We start from the raw sequence: 17,248 nt of genomic DNA, 5'->3' as shown, positions 1-17,248 counted from the left end.
ATAATCAAAAACAACAGCACTCCAGTGTGGCTCACTACTGTCTGGGAGAAGCCTACCAGGAGTTACAGGCTTGATACAAGAAATATTCTGTAGCTTCTGGCTAGCCTTAATCTTAGTTTGTCTTTTGAGTAAGTGCACTTGGGGAAAAGGAAAGAAAATAGTATAATGGTTTGTTTTTAATAAATTAAAAAAACCTGACAACTCATATCTTCATAATCTATCTAGGATTATTTAATTTAATTTACAATATGAGTTGTTCAGTCATAAAAACATTTTAAAACATGGCAATTATGGTAGTCAAATAATTTTTTTTAAGAAAAGCTATGAGGAATATTCAGTTCAAAAGATTTTATTTTAATATCATGTACATCTTTACTTCTGACTTGACTCAGATTTAGATGTGGAAGCTCTCAATGAGGAAAGTCTGCGCCTCTTTGCTATCTGCTCCTGACGTTTTTCCTTTGCCTCCTGTGAGAGAAAAAAGCAGCAATGTGTGTGTACAACTGATTAGCTCACCAGCATACCCTATCCTCTGAATCTGAGAGAAATTAAAAACTAGAAAATCTCATTAAGCAGTTTAACTGGAAAGGAGAATAAATCAGAGCTGCTGAAGTTTGATATGGGACAGAAAGTATGAGCATCTTCCAGTGGCAAGACAGTTCTATCCTTACCTCAGTGCACGATGTAGGGTGGAATACTGTACTATGTCGGAGAAATATACTTTGATATATGTATGCGGTAGAGTTAATCATTTTCCATTTAGACAAAAGCAACTCAAGTAATTCTCACATCTAGCAGAGGCTGGGCCATCCAACTGTACCCATACTGCGCTTTACATTGTAAAGGAAGTGAGTTTAATAATGGAGCCCTAGGCTACAAGTTTCCAAAACTGTTTAAAAACTGGCTGAAGTGGAAAGGGCATGTGGGAAGAGGGTGGGAGGGGAAGGAAGAGTGCTTGCAGGAAATGGTTGCACTAACAGCCGAGAGCACAGACATGCAAGCAGTTTTGTAACACCCTCGTTAGAAGGTAATTTTTTAAGTCAGGATGTGTGGACAAAATCCTATTTAGAGCTAACTTGTCCAATTACCTGCAATAAATGCATACTGAAACACTAAATACTTTGAGGAGACATACCTTCATTCTCTTGGCCAAAAGCTTGGCATATTCTGCTGCTTCCTCCTTGTTCTTCTGTGTACGCTGCTTCTTCAGAGCAATACGTCTACGCTTATGTTGCAGGACTCGGGGAGTCACCAATCGTTGAATCTTAGGAGCCTTGGTTCTGGGTTTCTTGCCTAAGATTAGGAAAGCATGTGTTACCTTCTGTAAATGCTGAACAAGTTTGTTTCCTAACTAGGTAATATAAAGCTAAATAATGTGATCTATCATTTACTGCAAACCCCCCCCCCCAACCCCACTTTTGCAATAGTTTTCCAATTTGAGACACCCAACAATATACTCAGTCTTCCCTCTCCTGTAGTAGGGAAGGAAGGAGATTGTCAAGAACATTCTAGCAGAACTTCTTGTAAAATTAGCAATATGTTCCAGTTCCTTTTTCATAAGTCTCCTGAGAACCAAAACTGTTCCCAAAAGCTTGCAAGTATGTCCCCCCTCACCCAGGAGTCCCATCTGTTATACATCCAACTGAAGAGGCATAAGGCTTCACCCTAATCAACATTAAGCTGCATGCTTCATTTCTACAATGTTTGACTGATAGTTGCAACAAACTTGGTAGAAGGGCTGTCAAAAGCAAGATAAACTATTTCCTAGATGTTTTAGTTGGATTACTGTCATCTTTTACAACCTTAAAAATCTCAAGCATGTCTTAATGCCAGCTCAGTTTGTTTGTTTCACCACAATTTTTTCTAGATTCTGAGGTAGATTCTCTGATCACCAACTAATTCTCACAGCTCTTTCAAGTTTTCCTTCCTACTTAATATTCCATGTGAATTCATGCATGCTTTAAGGCTACAGAAACTGAACAGCCAGAGTCTAAGGGAGTACAGGGCACTTAGGAATTTGAATGGTAAAACTTAAGGCAGGGGTATCAAACATACAGGCAGTAGTGCTGCTCTATCCAGCCCACCGAGCCAGGGTATTTAGGGGCAGGGCCTGCTACAAACCTGGGGCCCTGCTGGACATGGGCAGTGGCAGAAGGGCGAGCCAGGGCTGTATTGTTCACCCCACAGCCACCTGGCAGGCGGCCACTGCTGTTTATGTCACAAGCCAGCCCAAGTCACAGGGTGAGTCTGACACCCCTCTCTCAAGGAGCCTGACTTAACTATTAGAAATCCACCCCACCTACAATCCACAGTGAAGCTACTATACTATTTTCCAAGCTAGAGCTAGTGCAGCCTAGCTCCAGAGGGAAGTTCAGGCAGGGCCAGCACCCTGCTCTACCTTCAGGCCTCAGATGAGCTGCAAGAGAACTACGGATGTAAAGACAGCATCTCCAAAGATTTGACTTCACTTTAAAGCCTTTTAACCAAGAAAGTTAGTAGTCTTTCATAAGTTTCAATTCAGCCCAAGTTCCATGGAGTGCCTTATCTTGGTGATTTTTAGCACCAACATTTAACATTTGATGTTCTGAAAGGTGCCCTGAGGCATTAGGAAATATACAGCTAAACTAAGCAGGTAAGAGCAGGCCCCTCTGCAAGGAGGTAAGCATTGTAATCTATTAATTCAGTTGTTTTTTTTTAAATTGGGTGCCCCTTAATTCCAAAAGTTATGGAGGGATGCCTTGAGTCTAAAATGGTTGAGAACCACTGCACTAGCTAAAGCCTAGTTTCCCTTCCCAGTCTATCTGTCCTTCCTTTAACTACTGCAAAGAGGTAGGATGCAGAACAGTAGATAGGGGAGAAGTAAATATCCCAGGCAAGGCATGCATCCTCATTAGAAACAGCATCTGCCAAGCAGCAGTAGTTTAAAAGTATTCTAGGGACTGATGTCAGAAACAAAGAAGAAAGTCGGAATTAGGAGGAAAGGCTGAGTTTAAAGCATTTTGATGCCAGAAGTATTAAATATTTGCTCCCACTATTGGGAGAAGCACAGACTTGATATTCAAGCCATCTTCATTCACAACATGACTTTGGACTTGGAGCACCAGCAAGTATATATAGAAATGACACCAAACTTCTCCCCTCCCCATGACCTCCATGGAAATAGTAGGAAAGGCTACTTATCTAAAAATTAGCAGCAGCAGCTGACAATCAAGTTTAGGTGGCATTACAGCAGCACCATTTAGATCTGAGGAACTGATTCTCCCCAGAAGCTTAGATAAGTCTCCTAATCACTAAAATACAACAAGAGCAGCAGAACTGAAGTATCTTACCCTCTTTGTTCAGGGGTTTTCTTACTACATACTGACGAACATCATCTTCTTTGGAGAGGTTAAATAGCTTGCGGATTCTGCTTGCTCTCTTGGGACCAAGTCGACGAGGCACAGTGGTGTCTGTCAGTCCAGGAATATCCTTCTCACCTTCAGGTAAATTGTTAGATTAGTTGCACAGAAATTAATCCCATGCCTCCTTGAACTCAAAGTTATCTGAGCAGTTGCTAAAATTCCATATTACAAATATACTGCCTTGAAACAACTGTGCTAGTGTCAAAACAACAGCTAGGTAATTTTTGGGGCACACGTACCATTCCAAATTCCATACTGCATTGCTACCTCTAATAAGAGCATTTCAACTAGTCAACAGACTAGCTCACCCTATTTAAGATGCATTACCTTTCAAGTACTGCAAGATCTAAAGTACCTTTAAAGCACATATTTAGCCCCTCTCAAGGAGCCTGTGGGCTAAATGACATGGTTCTATCAGCCATCTCTCTCTGATACCCACAGTTTAAGGCATTTTCACTCGTTTAGGACAATAAAAAAAAGAAATCAGTTTATCAAGAATATCATATGCTGGATATATGGACCTCCAGCTGTCTAAGTGCAGCATGGCTATGACCTAACCAATTACTTTATTTCCTCTTATTTAAGAAATGAAGAGTATGCAACTAAGCATCGGTTATTAATATGAATCTGACGTGATCAGTCCATCTTAATGGAGGTCCCTAGTGGGACAGGCTCCTTTAAGTCATGTTTCATAAATAATACTAGTTTCTAACCAGAGATGTGAGCATCAAGTAATATTCATTGAAGAATTTGTTTTAAGGCCTTTGCCTATTGCAGAGACTTAATAACCATGCCCACAGATTCTCACCTTTCTTTACAATGACCAAATTCAGGACACTTAAATTGGCATCAACAATACAGCCCCGGACAGATTTGCGTTTTCGTTCTCCAGTTCTTCTTGGGCGGTAGCAGGAGTGGCCCTTGCTAAGCAGCAGGCGCACACGTCCATGAGTCAGGACACCTTGTTTCATGGGGAAGCCTTGTTTGTCATTGCCACCACTGATGCGGACAACATAGCCCTGTTAAGAAAAAGATCAGCAGAGGGACGATTCATTTTTTAAGTCAATGTTGCTTGTGGATACAATCACTATATGTATATTCTTTTAAAGTTTGAAATTTAATGTCTATCTCATTTGTAATAAAGCAGGCATCCAACAATTTGCATGCAACTCAAAACACTACTGAACTAGATGTGTGGAAGTTACTATTTTAGTGCCTGTATTTGAATGTAGGCACAACTGGCAGAAAAGGTTCAAACAGTCTTGCTCTTGAAAGTCACACAGAATTCATTACAGTGATTCTCAGCTAAGGTGTTGTGGCATCCTGGGTTGCCTGGAGATCTTTTCAAGAGTGCTGCAGGGTAACATGCAGTGTTAGCACTGTTAGGTGTGCAAACAATTCACAAGATCAACCTAGAAATTTCATATAAGAACCTGTGGCATCAAAAGCAAGTTGACCTGTTGTGGTCTTTCTGTATTCCCTGAACAAAAGAATTACTTTGTTCCTTTTCTCAAAAGGAAAGTGAAAACTCCGAGTCTATCAAAGTTGAGGGCCACTGACCTATCACTTTTGGGAGCTCTAGGAGGCCAGCACAGCACCAGTGTGAATAATGCACAAAGCAGCCAAGCAGAATAGCTAAAGACAAGCCCTCATACCTAGTGTGAACAGAGCCAAGTGTGTCTAAAATGGTTCTGTCCCACCAATTTAAATTCAAGTGTTTCAAAGTATGCCAAAGAAAAAAAAGGCTTGTAAACTAGTCAGACATTTTTCAGACGTAGCCTAAGCAGTCAGCAGTAGACAATTATAGACGCACGGGTTTTTTTTAACCCCTAAAAGCATGTCCAAACCTTTTTTTTTTTTCTTCACTCTAGAGGATGAATCATCAGCTCTTCCCCAGCTCAAGCTAACCTACATACCTCCTCTCCAACTACCAGGTGTGGCTTATGTTTAAGGGAAGACACTCAACACAAAGGGACCCTATGTCTAGAAAAGCCACTAAGTCTATTCTTTACCAAGGCTTATTTCTGTTGCTGCATAACAGTTTTTACTCCTTTTTAACTGGAGAACTACAACAGTCAAGCCACAGTCGGCAATCTGTGGGAAAGGACATCTCCATTACACCTAAGAAAAGGTCAATCAGCACCCAAACTTCACTAAGTTAGGAAAAGGTCTTCTCAAGGCATCATTACACCAGTTCTGTACATCTTACGTGAAACTTATACCAGTGTTTTACGTTGTCCACTCCCCTGCCTTGCACTGCACATGCCAAAAAAAAAAAAAAAGTTTGCGTTACATTAGCCAAATTCTTACCTTCCATTCCTCACCAAGAGAATCAGCGGCAACTTCAGTGGCCATCCGCTTCTCATAGAAGGTGCGCAGTTTTCGCTCATCATCCACTTCAATGAGTTTCTGGCACCCAGTGGCCGGGAAAGAGATGTTGAGCTAGGAACATGAAACAGGGACCTTGTTAAACCCAAATCACTTTTTCCAGGGCAAAACCTGCTCCCCCCTGCCCAGTTCCAGCTCATCTCAAAAGGATCTCTTCAAATTCCTGCTCAGCTCCCTTAAAGACACGCAGCCCAAGAGGCTCCCAAACTAAACGTGCAGCCTACATCTGCTAGATTTTGCTGACTGATGCCCTCTTCCAGCCTGGATCCGTTAATGTTTTCATGCATGAATACAACACCAGCATTGATCCTAGTGCTGACAACCGTACAGCTGGTCGTGCTCTAATGCACCCATTTGAAAAATGGTGCAACCAAGGCAGGATGTTTCCTTCTACACTTCTCCCTTGGCCTGGTGCAAAGCCAGGCGCACTCCCTTGCTGCCCTTCCAAAAGGAGCACTAAAACTCCAGCCCAGGCCCCCCCCCCCGCCCCGAGGCCCTGCAGGGTTCCGTCCCTCCGAGCCTCCAGCACACGTCTGGCAACGAGGGTTCCATCCTGCGCGCGCAGCCCCAACGCAAGGCCGCCACCACCACCAGGAATCCTCCTCCATCCGCGCCGCAGCCGCGCTCCCCCACCCGGCCCCGGCGCCATCGCGTCCCGCAAGCGGCTCCGCACCCAACGCCGAAGCCATTTGAACGCGAGAGCTGCGGCGGGACCCAGAACCCAGCTCCGGAGCACCCACCTTCATCCTGTCCACGCAGCTCTTCTCAGGTCCGCCACGGGTAAAAAGGGCAGACTTCCGCTCAACCCTGCTGACATAGGCATGCGGAAATCTCGCGAGAGGTTGCAACAACGCGAGACGGGAAGGGAGAAACCGCTGGACGTGGGCGCCACGTGACCGACGTCAGCCAGTTAGAAAGAGGCATTCTATTCACTTGTCCGTCGCTGGGTTAGAGCGTCTCTAGTCTTTGGCGGATTCCGCCGCGTTCTCTATGGTGGGAAAGGTTGTGACCACCCCCTCCCCCCCCCCGACCACCTCCCGGCAACGGTAGAACAGCGCTGCCTGGGAGCCTATGGCAGGCAGGGGGGTAAAATCCAGGTGGCCCGCGCCATTCAGGGCATAATTCCCTGGCACAGGAACCTGGCTCCTTGTTACTGCTCAAGGCTGGTGCAGACCAGACCCAGCCTGGCCCAATAGCAGCAGCTCCCCAAATAGGAACGGACGCAGGTTGGAAAAAAAAAAACACGTGCCAGAGGTGTTGCTGCGTGCGAGCTCCCACCTGTGGGTATCGCGTTTGCTTGAGCCAGCGGCATGATTAAAATCAAGCTGGCGGTTCTCAAGTGGGGGACCTTGAGGTCCTTGGGAGAAAGACCATGCCCACAATGGTGGCAGGAGAAGTACTCTGGCTGAGGTAACAAAATGGCAGTGTGTAGTGGAGGGTTGCACCCTTGTCTGCTTGCAGACAGGACTCTCTATGAGAGCCTTATAGTTAGCTTCCCACTGGCCTGCTTCCAGTGGGAGGATCTCGGCTACATGCCAATTTTATGGAAATGGGAGGCCCCTCAGCCATAGGACTGAGGGCAAGTGCAACTTGGGGATATCCAGACCCCACATACCTGGGCTTGGGCCTGCACGTAGGATGCCTACCAAAGGATTTGGAAATATCTGAAGCCACAGGCTGGGGTGGAAGATACTTGCCAGTAGTAGGGCCACATGGTTCTTGGACGATTCAAATGGATTTGGACCTGATCTAGCTAATTTGACCTGGGACGTGAAACACTTATTTTAGAAAAAGGAAAAAAAAGGGTCCTTTCAGGGGTGCTGCAGGGTCCTGCCAGTGCTGTTTGGTGTGCAAGCATAATTCACAACATAAACCTGCCCACAGAAGAATTGTGCTAGTTTTTCTCTATAGTCACAAATCATGTGAAAGTTAAGAGCAGGCCTTTTTGGAAGCCCATCAAAGGGCTGCCTTGACGCGAAGAAAAGGTGAGAACCACTGCCTCAAACTGCCATTTGGATTCACTGTTTTAGTTTTTTGCTGCCACGGATTAGAATCAAGTCTGTTTCAGGTGTCACTATGTGTGTGTCCACTATGCAGCTAGGCTGTCACTGGGTTTCTAGGTTGCACAGCTAGGCTTGTCTTGATGTAGCAGCAACAGGTGAGTAAAAGGCAACAAAACACCAAGGCCACCCGGAGTTTCTTGATGGGACTCTGCATCAGGTTTTACTTTGCTTGCTTTACTTTTTGGCCTTTGATTAGAATTGTTGGTTATTAGATGCAGAAGTGCTCTGCCCATGGTGACAATGGACATTGTACATCTTGCTAAACATGCATCCAGTGCTGAATGGCATTCCAGATGTTAGTGGATGTTAGCTGGAATAATGTTGCAGGTGCTACAGCCATTCAGGTTCTTCAGGGCCAGATTTGCAAAATGCTATGGTCTTCTCCACATTAATCCAAAATCCTGGAGGGTTTCTTGTTTCTGTTGATGGTATGCTGTGAAGAATGCTAAGATTTATTTCCTGAATGCAACTTCTAACAATCATAGCAAAGATTTACTAATGACATGACTACTTTGTCATGCAGAATACTGCACTTCAAGAAATGTTTGGTGGTGACCATTTTTTATTGAAAGTAAGGCTGCAAAGTGCTTTGTTAGCATCTGCAACCTCATAACCCTAACAATGCATCATAACCCTAATGAGTCATATTTTCCTATAGGCCAGGCTCAGCAGAGTATTCTTGAAAGGGGAAGTGACAAGCTACAAGGAGGTTAACAATGGAGTTTCAATAGGATTGATCTTGGGACTGATCTCCAATTCTTTAATTAATAATCTTATACAAATATGAGGAGTGTGCTCATGAAATGTACTGCTGATACAAAAGTGGGGTGCGGGAGAACAGGCATTGTCAGTACAGAGAAGGGTCAGGATATTGTATTAAAAGAAATGAAGGACTTTGAGGACTGTGTGACAGAGCACCTTTGGTGTCTCCCACTTGCAGCCATTTTAAGATTCAGGCCAGCAGAGCTGGAGGTAGCAATCCTGCTGCCTGATACCAAGGAAATGTCTCTTGGTAGAGATGCTGCTCTGGTAACACTAGGAGGTAAAGGCAAAAGCTTATGGGGGTGGCTAGGAGGCTCTCAGTCCTGGGCATGACTTGAAACTGCACCCTACTGGGTGCAGCCTACTGGTGGGGCTCCTAGTGGTGAGGAAGCCTCCAGGAAATGCTAGGCCACTTACCTCCCCTGGTAAAAGGTGAAGGATACCTTAACCCCAGCCCCTGCCTTTGGGCAGCTTTATTTAACACCAGAGACAGTGGAGGGCCAGGCATGCCCAGGTGTGGTATATGAGCTCATTGGGGCAGAAGGCCCAGAGAATGGGTGGTGGGGCCAGGCATGCCGAGAGAGGGACCCGAGCCCCAGTGGGGTGTAGAACCCTACTGAGTGAAGTGAGACCTGGAGAGCAAGGGGGCCTGAGGCCAAACATGAACTGGAGGCTGAGGAGAGGTCCTGAGAGTGAGGGGCATGAGTAGGGGCCCAAGGAACAGGCATTATGTTCTGGTATGGAGCTAAGGCTAAAGTAAGCCCACAGTTGAGCAATTGCTCAGTCAACACACAGTGAGGTAGCAGCAGATGCCTGAGAGACTGTGCCAGGGCTGAGTGGAGACCTAAACCCAAGGATCTTATGAAGTAGGGTGGGATAAGTGGGGTGGTATGCAAGAGACTGAGTGAGAGCTGCTGGAGTGTAAGAGGCCCTGGTGTGAGAGGGGTGGTATGAATGTGGCCTGTGACAGCAGTGTGAGAGAGAGACAACTGTGTGCCTTGAGCCAGCGACTGAACAGTAGGTCACCTGCAAGGCTTGAGATGCAGTACAGGGGTGGTTGGAGCTGCATACCTAGGCCCAGGAGAACCAGGAAGCCTCCTGCCTAATTAAGACCCTAATCGCATAACAAGAAGGTGAAGCAGGCAGCGTGTCCAGAGGCAGATGGGAGATTAGTACTGTGGCTGGTCAGGGAGTTCCCATGTTGCCACAGACTGTATTACTGAATTTAAGTCCATTTTTATTTTTCCAAAGTACCAGATCGTGTGCTTAAGAAATAATAAGGCAAACAAGGTTCTTTAGGTAAATGTGATATCTTTTATTAGGCCCACTTAGTTAGAAAAAGGCTTCTTACAAATGCCTTTCTTTAGGCATAGGGAGAGCCTGCTGCTGTTTTGTGTTCTCCTGGATGGGTCTGATCCTCGCTGCCATGCACTTGCATTTTCACAGACCTGCATTTTGCATAGGGAAGTGTTCGTGCTATTATAGGTGGCAGAAGGCTAATGGGGCTCAGCCCCCCAAACATGGGTCAGCAGGTGGGGGCTGCAAGGCAGCCTGGCTGCAGGCTCCAGGTGGCTACAACAGGAGTGGGAGGGGTGCACACGCAGCCAGGCTAACAGTGTGGCATGTAGATGACTGGCTGCCTAGCATGGCAGGCAAGTACCAATCTGTCTATTCTGGGAAGGGGCTGGGGCGGGTGCAGAATGAGGCTCCCATATTGAGGCAGGGATAGGGATGAATGGGGCCCTGGCTGGGCCAGATGGTGGGACAATCAGAGCCCAGGTGGCTCATCGGGTTGGGGGGAGGTCCCGCTGCTGTGCATACCCCAGCAGAGGTCCAGGCGGCACATAGGTCTGTGCACAGGATGGAGGCGGCTGCCACTTCACTTTGTGCACCACTGCTGGTGCAGCTGCCCCCAGAGTGGCAGGACGTCATGTGTGTCCTGCTGCGGGGCAGGCAGGGGGCACAGCGCAGCCCAGCGGTGGTGGGACACACTTGACATCATGCCACTCCCGGGGCAGCTGCACCGGCAGCAGCGCACAAAGCCCAGTGTGCTGTGGCAGCTGCCTCCACTCCACTCCACTCCACTCCACTCCATAGATTCATAGATGTTAGATGTTAGGGTCGGAAGGGACCTCAATAGATCATCAAGTCCGACCCCCTGCATAAGCAGGAAAGAGTGTTGGGTCTAAATGACCCCAGCTAGATACTCGTCTAACCTCCTCTTGAAGACCCCCAGGGTAGGGGAGAGCACCACCTCCCTTGGGAGCCCGTTCCAGACCTTGGCCACTCGAACTGTGAAGAAGTTCTTCCTAATGTCCAGTCTAAATCTGCTCTCTGCTAGCTTGTGGCCATTGTTTCTTGTAACCCCCGGGGGCGCCTTGGTAAATAAATCCTCACCAATTCCCTTCTGTGCCCCCGTGATGAACTTATAGGCAGCCACTAGGTCGCCTCTCAACCTTCTCTTGCGGAGGCTGAAAAGGTCCAGTTTCACTAGTCTCTCCTCGTAGGGCTTGGTCTGCAGGCCCTTGACCATACGAGTTGCCCTTCGCTGTACCCTCTCCAGGTTATCCGCATCCTTCTTGAAGTGCGGCGCCCAGAATTGCACGCAGTACTCCAACTGTGGTCTGACCAGCGCCCGATAGAGGGGAAGTATCACCTCCCTGGACCTATTTGTCATGCATCTGCTGATGCACGATAAAGTGCCATTGGCTTTTCTGATGGCTTCGTCACACTGCCGGCTCATGTTCAACTTGGAGTCCACTAGGACTCCAAGATCCCTTTCCACCTCCGTGCCACCCAGCAGGTCATTCCCTAGGCTGTAGGTGTGCTGGACATTTTTCCTCCCTAGGTGCAGCACTTTTCATTTCTCCTTGTTGAACTGCATCCTGTTGTTTTCTGCCCACTTGTCCAGCCTATCCAGGTCTGCCTGCAGCTGTTCCCTGCCCTCCGGCGTGTCCACTTCTCCCCATAGCTTTGTGTCATCTGCAAACTTGGACAGAGTACATTTCACTCCCACGTCCAAGTCGCTGATGAAGACATTAAAGAGTATCGGTCCAAGGACCGAACCCTGCGGGACCCCACTACCCACACCCTTCCAGGTCGAGACCGACCCATCTACCACGACTCTTTGGGTGCGACCCTCTAGCCAATTCGCCACCCACCGAACTGTGCAGTCATCCACATCACAGCCTCTTAATTTGTTCACCAGTATGGGGTGGGATACCGTATCGAAGGCCTTCCTGAAGTCCAGGTATACGACATCCACCCCTCCTCCTGTGTCCAGGCGTTTCGTAACCTGGTCATAAAAAGAGACTAGGTTGGTCAGGCACGATCTGCCCGCCACAAACCCATGCTGGTTTCCCCTCAGCATAATTTGCCCTGCCGGGCTCTCACAAATGTGAGCCTTGATAATTTTTTCAAATACTTTACCAAGGATGGAGGTGAGACTGACTGGCCTATAGTTGCCCGGGTCCTCCTTCCTCCCCTTTTTGAAAATGGGGACCACGTTAGCCCTTTTCCAGTCCTCCGGGACTTGGCCCGTGCGCCACGAGCATTCGAATATTCCCGCCAGTGGCTCTGCAATGACGTCGGCCAGTGCCTTCAGCACCCTCGGATGGAGCCCATCCGGGCCTGCCGACTTAAAGGCATCCAGTTCTTCCAAATGACTCTGCACCACCTCAGGGTCTACGCGTGGAAGTCTGGCGCCTTGCTGCTGCCTCTCTACAACCCCAGTGAGAGACTTGTCGCGCCCCTCGCTTAGGAACACTGAGGCAAAGAACTCGTTGAGGAGTTCAGCCTTGTCCCCTCTATCTGTCACCAATTGCTACTGCCCATTTAGCAGGGGTCCTATTCCTCCCTGGGCCTTCTTTTTACTCCCAATATATCTAAAAAACAATTTCTTGTTGTCCTTTACTTGGGTTGCCATCCTCAGCTCCATGGTAGCTTTGGCCTGCCTAACTGCCTCCCTACAAGCACGAGCAGAGGAGGTATATTCATCTTTAGTGATCTCACCCTTTTTCCACTTTTTATGTGCTCCCCTTTTGGCCCTTAGGCTGCCCTGGATTTCTCTGGTCAGCCATGGACCACTCACAGCCTGGGGAACCACTCCACTCACAGCCTGGGGAACACATGCCCATGCCCCCCCCCCCCCCCCTCCAGTCTCTGTTGGTGTGAGCACAGGGGCAGGAACCCCCCCCCCCCCTTCTCCCCTGCCCCTGGATGAGCTGCCTGGGCTCTGATTGTCCCACTACCCTGCCCCGCTAGGGGCTGATTCGCCCCTGCCTCTGCCCCACTTCCTCCCTCACCATGGGGGCCTTGATCTGCCCCCCACTCCCTTTCCCCCACAGACTTACCTGCTAGGCAGGGGTGGGTAGGGTTTGCACATTCAGAGTCCCCCCCACCCAATAATTTTTCTCTCCCTCTGCCTATGAGTGCTATAGTACAAAGCCCTGGTGACATCTGGAGTACTGTGTCCAAACTTCATCACTCTTGTTCAAAAAGATTAACTCAAAGTGGAACATGTCTGGAGAAGGGCTGATAGGTGAATGGGGAACCTATCTTGCAGAGGAGGTTGAAGATGTTGGCTTGTTTGCCCTAGTCAAATGAAGACTGAGGGGGATATGATTGCCATCACCAGAGAGGCAAACAGCTGGGAGAGAAGAAAACTATTTAAGTTAACAAACAGTTTTGGCACAAGAACAAATGGATATAAACTGACCAGGAATCTAAGTGGCCTGAAAATTAGAAGACAGGTCCTAGCAATTAGAGTGAGATTTTTTTTTTTTTAACAGCAGTCCAGCAGAGTGGAGAGTAGCAAAGCTACCAACTCTAGAATGGAGTCTAGTAAATTTATGAAAGGGATTCTGTGACTTAGTGCATGTTATGGCAGGAGGCTGGACTTGATGACTTAACAGATCAGCCTAAGACAGGAAGAGATCTTTTATCTCGCATAGGAGGAGATAGAAAACTCCATGGAGTACCATTTGTTGTCGCTTGCTCGTTATTCTGCTGGGGAACTTTCCATTATTTATTTCCCACTGTGCATAGCATATACCATGAATAGCCTTCTGAAACAGCAGACCTTCCCAGACCTGCAGGCCTCAGAATCCTGTAATGTAAGTGGGAAACACTGGACTTCTGTTGGATATTTATTTCCTGGCCTCAATCACATGGCAAGGGTCAGAGTTATAAAAGTTTCATTTCAAGCTATTTTTGTACCTAACAGGAAGTTATTTTTCATATACAGCATGTAATTAAAGTGTGGAACTCATTGCCACCAGATGTTGTGGAAGCTGACAGTTTAGCCAGATTCAAAAAGGGATTGCATAAATTCTTGGAGGAAAGAGGCATGGGTAGATATTAAGCATGGAAGTTAGGGATACAGCCTCTGAATTAGAATTTCCTAGACCTTAAATGCTGGAGGCTGCAAGTGAGAGAGGAACAGTGGAAAAGACCCTAGTCATAACCAGTTCATTCTCCCTTTCAGCATCCACTTTCTGCCACTGTGACAGGATACGGGGCAAGATAGACAGATGGTCGGACCCAGTAAATGACAATTCTTATGTTCAGAATGAAAGTGAGTGGAGCTGGGAATTCGGGAAAGGTGGAGAGCAGGGGTCAGATGCCCAAAAGCATAAGATTACCAATTATTAATGTTGGGTGCTTTTAATTGGCCTTACAGACAATAATTTTTTTTATATTAACGCTGGAACTGTCATGTAATCATATAATTCTAGGAAGCAGGGTTTTAAAAACATACAGCCAAAGTTTGCAATAAAATCATGAGCTGGCCATACCAGGGTCCTTTAGCAGGAATCGGCATTTTCCAAGGAAGAAAGACCAGTGAGAGAGCAAACAAACAGCTACAAGAGATACCAGCACTAAATTGCTTGAAATGCCTTGTATTTCATTCTCTGAGCCTGTTTCTGAGAGGGATTGCAGCATGACCGAAGTGTCCCTCTTAGGTTGGCATGTAGAGATATGTAAATGAATTTGACACCTGTTTTAAATGGCAACATGATAAACCCAAAAGATAGGAAATATGAAAATGCAGAGAGACTGTGGTTCAGAGACTTGTTTGGAGGGCACCTAGGATAACTGAGACCCTCTTCCCCCCTTAAATAAAAGTGATTGAGGACCGTTATACTTAAATCTCTGGTATAAGACATGAGAAATGGTGCAAGAAAAAGTGTGCAAATTGCCCTTTCACTCTGCTATTACACTAGTCTTTAAGTTAAATTCTTGCAAACTTGTTTGAATAATCTCTACATGGTTTGTGTATTTTGATATTTGCACCTTCTATTTCTAGCTGTACAAGTAAAGATACTTTTGTCTATAACAGAAGTATGTGATTAATCCATGGAAATGTAGCAAGTCTTGATACTGTATATTAGCCTAGGGTTTGACCTACCTACAGCAAACACTTGTCTCTCCATTTTTATGGCCCAGTAACTGGTAACAGAATGTACCGTTACTATTTGCATTGATCTAATTTGTTTATACATTGACAGACCTGAACAGGTTTCTCCTCTAGACAGCTTCCTCCTCTGTTAGTTTCCATGCTGACTGAATGGCTATATTCCTATTGTAAAGAGTCCTAGTGACAGGGCATGTCTACTTATGTGGACAAGGTACTCCCAATTATTTAACAAATGTCGCTGTACTGCAACGTTGTTACTGTGCCGTGCTTTAGTACATGGAGCAGTAACTGCCTGTACTGTGCTGTACGGGCCGTGCACGCTTAAATTTCCCCACTACGTCACCGTAGCGGCATGCTATAAGCAGGGAACGTGCCACTACGGCAACGTAGCTGGCAATCGTGTAGTCCCACATAATGGTTATGTTGCCGTAGTGCACTGTATGGAAACATAGCACATCGCAGCATCACTGTAGGGCGATGTGAGAGACACCCATAGTGATCTGAAAGCAGCTCCGCTCAAGAGTAACAGTTCCAATTATTTGACAAAATAGTTTACCATTTCTCTGCCTATTTTGGCCACCTCTGCAGCAGCAGGATGTTGGCCAAATACTAGGAAGTTGGTGTTGTATGGGACATTGAAACCTCATGCCTGGAGCTGCCATTGATTTGGATGGGCATTGGTGAAAGGGTGCTGGGACTAGTACCCTAAGTTTGTCTAACTCTTCCCCCCTCAGCTCTTTTCTTCTTCAATGCCATCCTCCTAAAAACTTTGAGTCTGTCCTTTGTCTCCTTTTTTTTTCTCTCTTTTTTTTTTTTCCATTTCTCTCTTCCTTTCCTTGTTAGCAACACCTGGTAGCAGGTACAGAAGCCCTTTTACACACTGAGGCCTCCAGAGACCAAAACCAGTAAAGGACTACAGAATTGTTGTCAGGGTCCCTTTTCTGGCTGGCTCTGTGCATTAAAACCAGACCAGACCAACACCCCCGGTCCCCGCCCCCGAACTACTTGGGCCTGCCACTGCAAGTCCCGTGTTTCTTCCCCCCACCCCCCTGTTCATTGCCAAGATGACATGGGTGGGTCTGCTGTGCAGCTGCTGGGACTAGTACCCAGAGGGAGGTGGGGGGGGGCAGGTGCCGAGTGTCACAACCCAAAGTTGTGATTTTGTGTTTTGTGTGTGCTTCGGCACTGCTAAATTATTTTCCCGCTAAATTGCAGCTTCTTTGCACGGTGGAGTTTTCTGCTGCAGAAGAGAACCCCGGTGAAACGGAGAATTCCCACCAACTTGTATTGAAATTCGAGCCACATTATTGGTTCACATTAAATTATGCATACGTGGCAGCTAGCGATTGGCTTGCTAGCCGTATAAAGAGCTTGGGTGGTTTCCGCCTGTCTCGGCCGGGCTGAACCGACTCGAGGTGATTCAGAATTTACCCGTTCATCAGGGCGGGCTGGTGAATAGAGAGGCTGACAAGCTTAATGGTTGCAAAAAACTTTACTTACGTCGTGGGTGGCTGCGACGGAAACGGTTTGGTCATCTGGACAACAATGTGAGTTGCTCCAGCTGGCGAGGCCAATGCCAGTAAACTTGTCTGTAATTCAAGCCGGCGGGAAAAGGGTACGTCTGGGACTGCGTTCAGCGACGGGAAGAAGGATCGATAGGTGAACAGTCTATCGATCAGCTAGCCGCAAGTCGGATCTCTAAGAGGCACTCTGCAGCGTGCTCAAAGTTCTTCGACTTGGGCGGAAGTCACGCTAGTTTTTAAACAGCCAGCAAGCCAATTACCGGCCACCACGTGTGAATAATTTAGCACTAGCCAATTGCGGGGCACGAATTTACATCCGAATGGCGGGAACTCTTTGCACCGTGCACCTCCGTGCTGCAAAGAGAAAATGCATCCTGCAAAAGCAGCTGCAAAAGTGGCAGGAACACTCTCCTGCACGCGGGTTCTTTATGCAACAAAAACCCTCGCTGTGCAAGAGGTCTTTCAGGTGTCAAGAAAATTTCATAGTGCCGAGGCACCAAACTCATTGGGTTATGATACCGCCCAAGTCGGAGTTCGAGAGAGAGAGAAAAACCTTCGCCTTGCGTGAAGATCTCTAAGCGCTGCGGATCCTTGCGGACCCAACGCATTTCTTAAAAGGCAACAGGGGCCTGATCAGCCTCTGGCCTCTCCCCGTCGCCGATAGATTCCTAGACGTATCCCTCCCTGTGCGCA

General features: G+C 47.1%; 1 protein-coding gene across 1 annotated transcript; it reads right to left on the bottom strand.

Moving 5' to 3' along the window:
- Nucleotides 1-333: 333 nt before the first annotated feature.
- Nucleotides 334-6,637, bottom strand: RPS6 (ribosomal protein S6). Its single transcript, XM_006275364.4, has 6 exons — nucleotides 6,530-6,637; nucleotides 5,712-5,843; nucleotides 4,210-4,420; nucleotides 3,330-3,476; nucleotides 1,136-1,293; nucleotides 334-468 (listed from the first exon to the last, which is right to left on the bottom strand). Exons 1-6 carry the CDS (start codon nucleotides 6,533-6,535, stop codon nucleotides 373-375), a joined length of 750 nt encoding a protein of 249 aa, XP_006275426.1. The 5' UTR covers nucleotides 6,536-6,637; the 3' UTR covers nucleotides 334-372.
- Nucleotides 6,638-17,248: the final 10,611 nt, after the last annotated feature.

The sequence above is a fragment of the Alligator mississippiensis genome, chromosome 3, assembly GCF_030867095.1.
Source record: "Alligator mississippiensis isolate rAllMis1 chromosome 3, rAllMis1, whole genome shotgun sequence".
In the NCBI taxonomy this organism is placed as follows: Eukaryota; Metazoa; Chordata; order Crocodylia; family Alligatoridae; genus Alligator; species Alligator mississippiensis.
The sequence above is the reverse complement of the archived record's forward strand: the minus strand, read 5'-3'. Positions and strand labels throughout refer to the sequence as shown.